At 47.0% G+C, this 12,500-nt stretch overlaps 1 protein-coding gene across 2 annotated transcripts in view; it reads left to right on the forward strand.

The window, feature by feature from the left end:
- LOC143293762 (uncharacterized) overlaps positions 1 to 12,500 on the forward strand; it is a 141,614-nt gene that overhangs the window by 12,328 nt on the left and 116,786 nt on the right. For both annotated transcript variants that reach the window (XM_076604979.1, XM_076604980.1), the window contains exon 2: positions 10,658 to 12,193. In XM_076604979.1, coding sequence (XP_076461094.1) covers positions 11,722 to 12,193 — 472 coding nt within the window. In that variant the 5' untranslated portion in view covers positions 10,658 to 11,721. The remainder of the gene's footprint in view (positions 1 to 10,657; positions 12,194 to 12,500) is intronic.

Below are 12,500 nucleotides of genomic sequence, written 5' to 3' on the forward strand. Positions count from 1 at the left end.
TTCGTCCGTTCATTTGTCTGCCTTCTGCCTCTTATGTCTGTGTGTGTCTGTACGTATCTCCTCTCTCTCTCTCTCTCTCTCTCTCTCTCTCTCTCTCTGTCGCTCTCTCTCTCCATCTATTCCTACTTCTCTGTTTATAGTTCTTTATGTCTGTTTCTTTCTATTCACCACCTCTCTCTCTATTTCACATTTAAGTGTGTGTGTGTGTGTGTGTGTGTGTGTGTGTGTGTGTGTGTGTGTGTGTGCGTGCGCGCGAGCGAGCGACCACGCGAACCGGCGGCATATGTGTGAAGTAATTTCCCGCTTTTTTTTTTCTAGTTCGTCTGCCACAGGTCAAAAGCCTTTTAGAACTTTAAAAACAAAAAAAAATCAACATTATTATAAGGGAATGTCAAAGGATTATTAGTTTATTTTTTCTTGTTAGTTGCGCGCGGCGTTGGTACGTAGGCGTGTTGTGTGCACGTTATTTCGTTTGTAGAAATAGAAGGAAAGAAACGAGAGGAAAAGAAAAAAAGGAAAAAACGCTTAGTTTGAGTTTTCTTCTCCTTTGTTCCATGCGGCTCCAAAATAAAGCCAATTATGAAAAGGGATTGGGTTGGGGGTAAAAAGTGACAGAAATACACACACATACACAGACAGACACACACACACACACACACACACACACACACACACACACACACACAACAACAACAACAACAACAACAACAATAGGAAACAAGTGTTTTTTATGTAATAAACTAGGATAAGAGGGGTTTCAGAAGTTGGTTTCAGCCAGGGGATTACAGTCTCTGTTTTTCACTGGGACTTCCCAGTATACTTACCTGTGTGTCTTTGGGTTGGGGACAGACCCCAAGCACCCGTTACCAAAGCCCTTCTTATTTAAAAAAAAAAAAAAAAAAAAGTAAAGAAAGAAAAAAACCTCTACCAACCAATGGTGACGGCGGGTTGGCGCAAATGGCTATTGATTTATAAAAGACCAGCTACTATCTATAGAGTGGACAGGGCCGGAAATGGAAGAAGGTCCTCCGGTGCCCACTTGAACTTCAGCTATCTGTCTCTGTCCCTTTCTTCCTCTCCCCGTCTCTCTCTCTCTTTGGCTCTGTCTGTCTGTCTGTCTCTCTCTCTCTCCCTCTCTTTTCTGTCTCGCACTCTCTCTCTCTCTTCCCCTATGTCCGCCTGTCTTTCTCTCTCTCTCTCCCTATGTCCACCTGTCTTTCTCTCTCTCTCTCTCTGTGTCACACACACACACACACACACACGCACGCACGCACACACACACACACACACGCGCGCGCGCGCGCGCGCGCATTCTCTGTCTTTTTCTCTCTCTCTGCTTCTTTCATTGTCATTGCCTCTGTCTCTTTCATTCAGAGACGATCCGTGATGACACACACAATCACTCTCTCTCAGTCTCTATCTGTCTCTACCCCTCTGCACCCATTTCCAGCACCCCCGTGTCTTTCTGTTTCTGTCTGTCGGTCAGTCTTACTCTCACTCTGTTAATTTGTCAGTCCGTCTGTCTGTCGGTCAGTTCGTCGGTCTGTCTGTCTTTTTTCGTCTGTCTGCGTCTGACTCCCTTACCTGAAAGCAAATTGATGAGTAATGCAATAAACTAGGTTCCACACTCCTCCACACCCAACCCCCTTTCCTCACAACCACCCTCTCTCCCTTCCCACCTTCCCAAAAGACTAGAGACAGTAGAGAGTGTAGTGGACTTGTGGCTTCCGGGAGGTACTGGGGCTGATGGATTAAAACTGTCTCGGCCTATTGACCCTGACCCGTTCAGCAGGACCACTGATTGGCCTGCAGTGACTGGTAGGGAGGACCCGGAAACAGCGGAGGAACTGCAAGTCTGGGTGGGAAAAAGCAGCGCGTCTAGTCTGGGAGCTAGCCGTTTCTGGTATGGGGAAAGTGGGTGGGGGCAATTGGCCTCTCTAGTTTAGTTAGTTCTCTTCTTCGCTACGAGTTCTCTTCTTCGCTACGACTGTACGCTTGGTTCATTTGACGAGGAGATGGTAGAGGGGCTGTGTCTGATGATGACTCTAACTGGATTGGTTTTGGAACAACAACAGTAAAAACAAGAAGACCGATAGAAACCGGTCAGGTGGGGCGAGTACATTTAAAAAAAAAAAAAGATCTCTCGATGTCTGTTTTTCTTATTTGTTTAGTCATTGTCTCTCACTATTTCCATTTCTCTCTTTGTTTGTCTGTCTCTCTTTCTGTCTGTCTCTCTTTCTCTCTCTCTCTCTCTCTCTCTCTCTCTTTCTCTCTCTCTCTCCGTTCTGCATTGTGTTATTGGTAGTTTAGAATGTATGCCGTGCAGTGAATTAACTTTATACTCAATCTGGAAAATGACCTCATACTTAATAAGAAAAAATTAGTTCGTATATACTGTGTTTAAAATGAAGTCACTTCATAGTCTGTAAATGAGCTGCTGGATTACCCATCTCCTCTTCCCCCATCCCTATTACCCCATCCATCTTCCCCTTCCCCAATGTGTATGTATGCCTATGGCCGAAACACATTAAACCATCTGAATCTGAATCTGAATCTCTCCGTTCTGCTATGACTCCTGTTGAAATGGGCCAGAGGTCTGACAAAACATTTTTTGACTTTGACTTTTGACTTCTCTCTCTGTCTGTCTGTTTCTGTCTGTCTGTCTGTCTCTGTCTGTCTCTTTCTCTCTCTCTCTCCCTCCCTCCCTATCTCTCCTTTCCTCCCAAATCCGTCCGTCTGTCTGTCTCTGTCTCCCTTCTCACCCCCACCCCCATCGCTTTCGTTTGTCTCTGATCAGCTTGCTGTTATTATGAACAGACACTTAACTGCCAATGCATGAAAGGACAGGGGTGAACGAACAACGCTTTGTTGGTCCTGAGAGCCAGTGGGGTGCGTGCGTGCGTGCGTGCATGCGTGTGTGTGTGTGTGTGTGTGTGTGTGTGTGTGCCGGGATGCTGTCTAAACGGACGTCCATTTTCGACATGATGCCCAGTGTATGAGAAAGTATCATGTGTAATTGTCATGAATCCATTTTTTGTTCTTATCTGTGTGCTGCGCGAAAATCCAGGACCATGACTGGGGATGAATATTCCGTATGACTTCTGTTTGCTAGAACTTCGAAAAATCGACATAGAAAGAAAAAAGAATTGTGCTAGTAGGTTTTCCGGGTTCTGGAAATGCCGCCGAACATCAGAAGGAAGAAGAGTATTAACTATCAGTATTAGCAGACTACCGTCTTCCACGTTTTTCTTTTATATGACAGAATAGAAAAGGAAGTGGGAATAATTATGTACTGGATAAGGACACCATGGCCGAAATACATGTATATAATTTGTTGTTGTTTATCTGTGTGCTTCCCACCTTTCACAGTTGGTGACCGCATAAATATTTTTGTGAAAAAGCGGAAATCGGTAAATCTGATGGAAAGTTTGGAAACCAAAATAATAATAATAATAAGAAGAATAAGAATAATAAAAGTGTTATTTAGTAAATGGGAAAAAAATCAGTTGGCCTGGTCGAGGTAGTGGCGACCTCGATTAGGAGGAAATGATGACCTGAGAAATGGTCAGGACATTTATTTATTTATTTTTTTATTTTTTTTTTCATTTCCTTTCCTCAAAGATCAAATCACCGTCATCCCCTTCTCGGCCCCCTTCTTCTCTCACCATCATCTCTCTCTCTCTCTCTCTCTCTCTCTCTCTCTCTCTCTATTCCTCTTCTTCCTCTGCTTTCTCTCTCTTCTCCACCATCCCCCAGACCTTGGCTTTTCCTCTCCCAGCAGTCACCCAGGGGGTTTCCCGCTTGGCTGGTCGCCAGTTGTATTGCCCAGCTTTCGTTCTCTTCATACCTCACCATCTGTGTGTGTTTGTGTGTGCGCGCGCGCGTATTTGTGTATATGTGTGTTCCATTTTCATGTCTTTCCTCCATCACACCTCTATTTCCGTCACACCTCTATGTCTGTCTTTTCCCCGTCACACCTCTATGTCTGTCTTTTCTTCATCACACCTCTATTTCTCTCTTTCCTCCATCACACCACTATTTCTCTCTTTCCTCCATCACACCTCTGTTTCTCTCTTTCCTCCGTCACACCTCTATGTCTCTCTTTCCTCCATCACACCTTTATTTCTGTCTTTTCCCCGTCACACCTTTATTTCTGTCTTTTCCCCGTCACACCTCGAGTTCTCTCTTTCCTCCATCACACCTCTATTTCTCTCTTTCCTCCATCACACCTCTATTTCTCTCTTTCCTCCATCACACCTCTATTTCTCTCTTTCCTCCATCACACCTCTATTTCTCTCTTTCCTCCGTCACACCTCTGTTTCTCTCTTTCCTCCATCACACCTCTGTTTCTCTCTTTCCTCCGTCACACCTCTATGTCTCTCTTTCCTCCATCACACCTTTATTTCTGTCTTTCCTCCATCACACCTCTATGTCTCTCTTTCCTCCATCACACCTCTATGTCTCTCTTTCCTCCGTCACACCTCTGTTTCTCTCTTTCCTCAATCACACCTATTTCTCTCTTTCCTCCATCACACCTTTATTTCTCTCTTTCCTCCATCACACCTCTATTTCTCTCTTTCCTCCATCACACCTCTATTTCTCTCTTTCCTCCATCACACCTCTATTTCTCTCTTTCCTCCACCACATCTCTATTTCTCTCTTTCCTCCATCACACCTCTATGTCTCTCTTTCCTCCATCACACCTCTATTTCTCTCTTTCCTCCGTCACACCTCTGTTTCTCTCTTTCCTCCACCACATCTCTATTTCTCTCTTTCCTCCATCACATCTCTATTTCTCTCTTTCCTCCATCACACCTCTATGTCTCTCTTTCCTCCACCACACCTCTATTTCTATTTCTCTCACACTACCCCCCCCCCCCCCCCCTCCCCTCATAGACACCTTTCCCCCGAAGCCCCCACCGCTTCTGTTCGTCTCTCTCCGTCATCATCTTCACTTCACATCTTTTACTGTCGCTGCCATCTTGAAAGTGAAACACGTCACTCTGCGCAAAATCACGCAATGGGCTATGAAAGTCAGCACCAACTTTTGTTTTAAGATGTATGCATTATTCTGTGACTGTTTATCATGAAGCCATTTTTATTTTTTCTTCGCTTTTCGTCAAAAACAACAACAAAAAACAAAACAAACAAACAAACAAACAAACAAAAAATCCAGGGCTGTGAACAGGAATGAATAATGGGATTCTGTCGTCTTTGCTGGACATGGAAAAATCAAGGGGAGGGGGGAGGGGGGTGGGGGTATTAATGGCTCTCTGGCTACTTCGTCCAACACAAATGAAGGTGGAGGCGTTAACGAGAATCAGATTGTCTAGCCGTTTTTTGTTTGTTTGTTTTGTTTTGTTTTTGTTTTTTTAATAACAAAAGGAGGAAAGAGGAGTGGCTATTGGATATGCACAGAGGCGCCGAATGATTATGATTGTTTCTTTTCTTTTTCTTTCTTTTTTTTTTTTTTGTTCCACAAGATGTGGTTTGTGTCAGGTTAGGGATGATCAGATATTTTGCCCTGTCCTTCTGTTATCTATGATTGGGAATGGATACGCCCAAGTGTTTTTTGTTTGTTTGTTTTTTTAGAACTCATCTCTATTTCTGTCTCACTTCCATCCTCCACCTCCTCTGCTTCTCTCTCTCTGTCTCTGTCTGCCTGTCTGTCTGTCTGTCTGTCTCTCTCTCTCTCTCTCTCTCATTGACCCTCTCTTGCCATTTCCGTATTTCCGACATGGTCATGACAAATTTGGGAACACCTGATTTCGGCCAGCCAGTGGAACTGCCATCTCAGGGTGAAGTGGAAAGAAATTGGCTAAGAGTTAAGTCACTGGAAAATCCGGTTGGTCACGTTGCCGTTTTTAACAAGCAAGGCCGATGAGGAAATGATAACTGAGTGATCTTCAGCTGGGGGGAGGGAGGGGGGGGGGGGGGGGGGTGTCAGGGCATTTTTTTTTCTTTCTGCGTCAGGTCCAGTCACCGCCGTCTCCCCCCCCCTCCCCCGCCCCCATCCTCTTCCCTCTTTTTTGCCCCCTTCTCTTCCTCGTCCCATCTTTCCCCATCTTTTTCTTCCTTTTAACCTGGCTCTCTTTCCTCTTTCCACTCTCTCTTGACCTTGGGGTTGTGTGTGTGTGTGTGTGTGTGTGTGTGTGTGTGTGTTGGTGGGGTGGTTTTTTTTTTTGTGTGTGTTTTTTTTGTTTTTTTTGGGGGGGGGTGTTTTCTTCTTTTTTCTTTTTTCTACGAATAAATGGCTGTCAGTAGAGGATTTCCCTGTCTGGCTGACTGCCAGTTACGTTGTGGTCCCTCCTCCCTCCCCCAGTCTGTCTCTATCACCTACTCACTCCCTCCATCCATCTCTTCCCTCCATACCCTCCCACCACACTGTCTGTCTGTCTGTCTGTCCCTGGTCATCTTGCAGTTTTGATAGAAATTGTATATTGGATATCCTGTGCCCAGTGCAGTGTATGAGTAAGAATCATGAATCCACTTCGATCTTTCTGGGTCCGATGGAGAATTTACCGGAATACGAAGATGACTGAATGATAATCTGTCCGTCTTTGCTGAACATTGGAGAAAATCAAAGTATTGGTAGGTAGGCTATCTGGTATCGCTGAACATCAAAGAAGAGAAAAGGATTTTAACAAGTATTAGTAGGTTGTCTAGCTTCTTTCTTCTGTAACAGAAGAAGATAGAGGTGACTGTATTGGAACTGTCCAGCTGTGCCAGTAGATACGACGATTAGCTCTATTTTGTTTCATTCACGACTTTTTTTTTCTTTCTTCTTCTTCTTCTTTTTTTTTATTTTATTTTTTTAATAGAATGCAATGAGTTTGCGTCACTTTTGTGATATCCAGATTTCCTTTCCTCTGGCAGTCGTTCTGATCTACGGCTGAAAGCAAGAATATATCTCGATCCCCCCCCCCCTCCCCCGCCCCTTTCCCATCCCTCCGTCCACCTCACCCTTCCTCCCCGTCTCTGTCCCTGTCTCTCTCTGTCTCCTCTCTCTCTCTGTCCTCTCCTCTCTCTGTGTCTCTCTCTCATCTCCCTCTCTGTCTGTCTCTCTCTGTCTCTGTCTGTCTCTGTCTGTCTCTCCCTCTCCCTCCCTCCCTCTCTCTCTCTCTCTCTCTCTCTCTCCCTCCCTCCCCCACCCCCACCCCCCTGTTTGCTTCCAACCTGTCGCTCCAGTCGGATATGATGGATAGCGATTTTGAAAGAGCGGAATTTGGTCGCCTGGTGGAACCACCGATTCAGGTCGTTTGGAACGCGAATGGTACATGGGGATTTGGGGGGGGGGGGGGGGGGGGGGGGGGGAGAGAGAGAAATTGGCTAAGAGTTTAGTCACTGGAAAATTCGGTTGGTCATGTCTCCGTTTTTAACGAGGGTGATGAGGAAATGATGACTTGAGCAATCTTCACCGGGAGGGAGGTCAGGGGCAGCGTTTCCTTTCTGCGCACGTCCAGTCACTAGGGTAGCCTCCTTCCCGCACACCCCAGCCCCTACCCCACCCCTTCTTTTCTCCTGCTGTTTTTCTTCCTTTTTCTTCCTACTCCTCCTCTCACCCTCTTCTCTCTCTTTCTCTATTCATCTATCTGTTTGTCTGTCTGTATCGGCTTTTCCTCCATGATTTGTTTGTCATCCCGACTGGCTGACCACCTACTGCCTAGTGCTATGTCCACCCCTCCTTTCTTCCCTCTCTCTCTCTCTCTGTGTCTCCCCCCCCTCTCTCTCCCTCCACACACACACACACACACACACACACACACACACACACACACACACACACACACACACACATGTATATAATCCCTCCTTTCCTCTCTCTGTCTTTTAAAGAGAGAGAGAAAGAGAGAGAGAGACCCTGCATGTATAGATCTGTCTACATCGGCTGTTTCTGTCTGACTTGTTCTGATAAGCTGACCACCAATGTGCAACGTCCCTCCGCAACTTTCCTCTCTCACCTTTCTCTCTGCCCCCCCTCCCTTCTCTCTCTCTCTCTCTGTCTCTCTCTCTCTCTCCCCACCCCTCACACCCACCTCCATCGTTTCACGGACCACCATGATGTTCCTCCCTAACTTCTTTTTTTTTCCAGTTCCCCCCCAGGGTGTTATCTTCTTCGGAATGACCGTGGTGTGAGCTGCCCTGTCGGCCATGATTCATTGGGAGATGTCATCGATTTGCAATATAGAGAGGGGAGGACAGCGTTTTGTTTGATTCCACCCCCCTGTCCCCCCCCCCCCTCATCCCCCTCCTGTCCCTCCTCCTTGACGTACATGGGAAGTTGAATGATGTATCAGTCTGTGTGTGTATGGGGGTGGGGGGGGGGGGGGGGGCTGCGTATGTATGGGTGTGTGTGTGTGTGTGCGTGCATGTGTGTGTGTGTAATGTTTGTGTGTGTATGTGTGCGCGCGTGCGTGTGTGTGTGGATGTTTGTACGTGCCCCCTTTCCCTCCTCTCACCTTACGGCCTCTCCCTACACACACACACACACACACACACACACACCTCACGCCTCACTCCTTTCCCCCTCCCGCTCAACAAACACACACATATACACAAAACATGGTCGATAGCCGGCTGGACAGGGGAAAGGAAATCGCCTTATAGGGGAAATAACACCAAAAGGGATTTGAAGAGAGAGAGAGGGAGAGAGAGAGTGGGGGGGGGGGGGGAGAGCGTGGGGGGCTAGGTGCGTAGGGATTGTGATGGTGGTAGAGATTGTGCTGTCAGTAGCTGATGGGATTCGGAAAGCGACAGACAGACAGACTGACTGACTGATTGGCTTGGCTGACTTTAAGCCGCTACTTGCCTCAGGGATGTTTGACCAGTCCTCACACACACACACACACACGCGCGCGCGCGCGCGTATGCACGCACACACACACACACACACACACACACAAAGATGTCACGTCTTGTCCCGAGTTTAAGATATTTATCCGATATCATGGGCATTTTCCTAGCGTTTCGGTCAAAGGTGTATCTCAACGTGCAACATTTGTTTGGTAGCATGTCCATTAAAAAAAAAAAAAAAAAAAAAAAAGGAGAAAAAAGTTTTATGATGACTCGAAGTATGACCAACACTCTGAGAACTGCTTCGTCATTCACGAAACTTGAGTGTAACTATCTTCGGGTCGCATCTGCGCAGCAGAGAAGACGATAACAAATCAGTCAAGTGAAATGAATGGGGTAAGATGAACCGGTAATTTTGTAACACTTGGCAGTCTCTCTGCGGTAGTGGCTTGCGTTCTTGGCAAGAAGGCAAAGTTTGCCGTCATCATCACCATCTTCATCACACCACCACCATCAACGTCATCATCATTATCACCACCATCTGAGTGTCATTATCACTATCATCGTCGTCGGCGCTAACGTTAACGTTGTCGTCGGCATCATCGCCATGAATGTTGTGCTTCCTTTTTTTTCTTCTTTTTTTTAAATTATATTTTTATTGCGAATGCCATACCAAGGCTACTTCTGTTTCTTCTCGTGAAATTTAGTGCTGCTGGTGAAGTGGATTCGAAAAAACAGTTAAACACACACACACACACACACACACACACACACACACACACACACACACACACACACACGCACACACACACACACAACACACACACACACACACACACACACACACACACACACACACACCACGCGCTCGCGCACTGCAATGAGATCCCCGGGATAGGGTGGAGGGGGATTGGATGGAGGGGAGAAGAGAGGGTGAGATGGAGAGGGGGGGGGGGGGGGCGAGGAGACAGTCAGATACTGACAGACAGCTCAGACACAGGAAAACGAAGGGGGAAAAAAGAAAAATAGGAGATAGAAAAGAAGAAGCAGTACTATGATCCGTGTGTGACAAGAGAGGGTGTGGTGGTATATTATTATAAGCTGGTATGTATGTAGCCTGTACCAAAAAGTCCCCCACCCCCTCCTCCTCCTCCTCCTCCCTATCGAGTTTTGGGTGCGTGGCGGACCCCCTTCCCCCAGACCCCTCCCCCTCCCCCCCCCCCCACCACACCCACCGTATTCCTTCCCATCGAATTTTGGGTGCGTGGCGGACTGTCATGTTCTGTCACTCACAGACAAAGCCTCTCTCACGTGTCCTGTCCCCTTGTGCTGCAGTCCTGATGATGGTCTGATCGGGTTTCCCAGTCCGTAACGGGCATCTTGTCTCCTGGCTGATGGCGACACGGGATCTGCTGTGTGATGATGGATGGCGTGATAATGTCTGCTTTCTTGCTTCGGCTTCTGCCCGGCTTTGGTGGCGGTGGCTGGCGCAGAGGTTGTAGTGTAGAATTATGTGCTGCTTCGTCAAGTCTCCCATCTTCTTTTGTTAGTGTGTGTGTGTGTGTGTGTGTGTGTGTGTACGTATGTGTCAGTGTGAGTCTGTTGGTGTCGTGTTCGTGGTTTATCTGCCTGCATCTTTTGGTCTCTTTGTGTCTGTCTGTCTGTCAGTGTGTGTGTGTGTGTGTGTGTGTGTGTGACTGTGTGTGTGTGTGTGTGCGCGCGCGCGTGCTTGTTTGCTTGCTTACTTGTTTACTTGCTTGCAAAATCATCCGGTTAAAAATTGCCGTGCATGTCGTTAACAGAAAACGTAAAAGTCTGCAAAATATAACACACGGTGTTGTTTACTTTCATTTTTCTGTTTCAGGATCTGTATTATGGCACATGCCAACTGGCTGTTGTGATGCTCAAATTCCAAGCTCTTGGCAGTGATTGAACTGAAGCAAGAACGACGATTGTTGTTTTTTTTCCACTCGTGATATTGCCAGTAAAAGATTGATGGGCTGTCTTTCGTGCGTAAAAAGGAGTCTCAATGAAGTTGAAGTCTGGCAGTTCTACCGGTAATTCACAGACAACGTGTTTTTGAATATGATCGCGGTGAACTGAAATAAAAGTTTCAGTCGGACTTCAGCGTTTCAGTGGATATAGTTAACACGGGGTACTGTGTTGTTCGCCGGCAAAACAACTGTCGGGTTCCGGTTTGTTTGATAAAAAACGGTTGTGTCGATTCCACTATAACGGGTCATTTTTAAGATATATATTTCTTTTTTGGTATTTTTGTTGGTGTTGTTGTTGTTGTTGTCATCAAGATTCATTGTGAAATATTTTCTGCCGCAGTTTTTGTTCCACTATTTTCGTTGGCAGGATGCAAACATGTTGTCGTTATTAAAGATTCGGTCTTTTGGTTGAAGCGCTCAAAAGGAGGCAACACTTTTACAGGATGGAATAAGTCCTTCTCACCACGACAGAAACCCACGTCACCCAACAACAGGCTCATCCATCATTTTTTGGCCTGGAGTTTTAGGATGCTGCCTGAAACTGAAGGATTATTCACTGGTCCTGAGTACACCTGACAGGATGAAACGATCTAAGTAGAAAGACAGAAAAAATTCAGCGAGGAACTGTCTCGGTATAGTGATTTCTGGGACTTGTTGGTTCTTGTCCCGAAGGAAATTAACTCTTTAATAAATCTTAAAAATAAGTAAACAAATAAACATAAAAAAACAGTGGAATTAGGGTCAACGGGAGGAGTGTTCCAGCAGTTGGGAGGGGAGCCGCCTGGTTGGATGTCGTCGATGTATGTCCTCTGTCATCTAGACCTGTCTCTCTCGTGATAAATCATCGATTTTTTCGGAACCCTCGTGACGCAGACATCAGTCCACGTGCACCCCGCCCAGGCACCATCATCGTCAACATCATCATCGTCCGACCATGGTGGGCATCATCACGCAGAGCACCACCCTCAACTCCTTCTGGTCCATCAGCTTCTGCGTGCTGGCCCTAGGCCTACACGGCTACGCCACCTACCTGGCCGCTCAGCGCTACCGGGAGGCCTTAGGAAGGGCTTGGCCTGGACCGGCGTTCAAGGGCGGCACCCCGGGGGAGGTCGCCACCCACCTGGCCCTCCTCGTCCTCAGCTGCCTCCTCCTCCCTTTCTTCGCCGTGGCCTCCTTCCTGCGCGTGGGCAACTACGGCAACGACGGGGTCAAGCTGGGCCGGGACCACGCCCTGAACCCCAACCTGGACGCCTGGTGCCGCAAGGTGAGGAACCCCGTGGTCAGGAGGCTGTGGACCAACTGCGTGCCCTTGGCCCAGACCGTCTTCCTCGCCGCCGCCTTCCTCCTCCTGCTGCCGGAGACCCTGCTGACGGCCGTGGAGGTGGACTACGGCTACAAAACTTCGGGTGAGTGTTACTATTGAGTTCTTCAGTCTTCGCTCTCGTATTTTTCTGTGTGTTTTGTGTCTCTTTTTGTCCATTTCTGTGTCCTCTCTCTGTCTTGTCTATGTCTCTGTCTTTCCTCTGTTTGTCTATCTGTCTGTCTCTCCTCTCTGTCCCTGTCTGTCTGTCTCTCTCTCTCTCTCTCTCTCAAAAAAAAAATCTCTTTAGCATGCTAAAACATCAGAAAATCACAAGGTGATAAACTTGATAGCAAAATGTATATGATTTATATCAGAAGCTTTGAAGATTAGGCAAAAAACCCCAACGCTAC

Source organism: Babylonia areolata, chromosome 19 (genome assembly GCF_041734735.1).
Source record: "Babylonia areolata isolate BAREFJ2019XMU chromosome 19, ASM4173473v1, whole genome shotgun sequence".
NCBI lineage: Eukaryota > Metazoa > Mollusca > Gastropoda > Neogastropoda > Buccinidae > Babylonia > Babylonia areolata.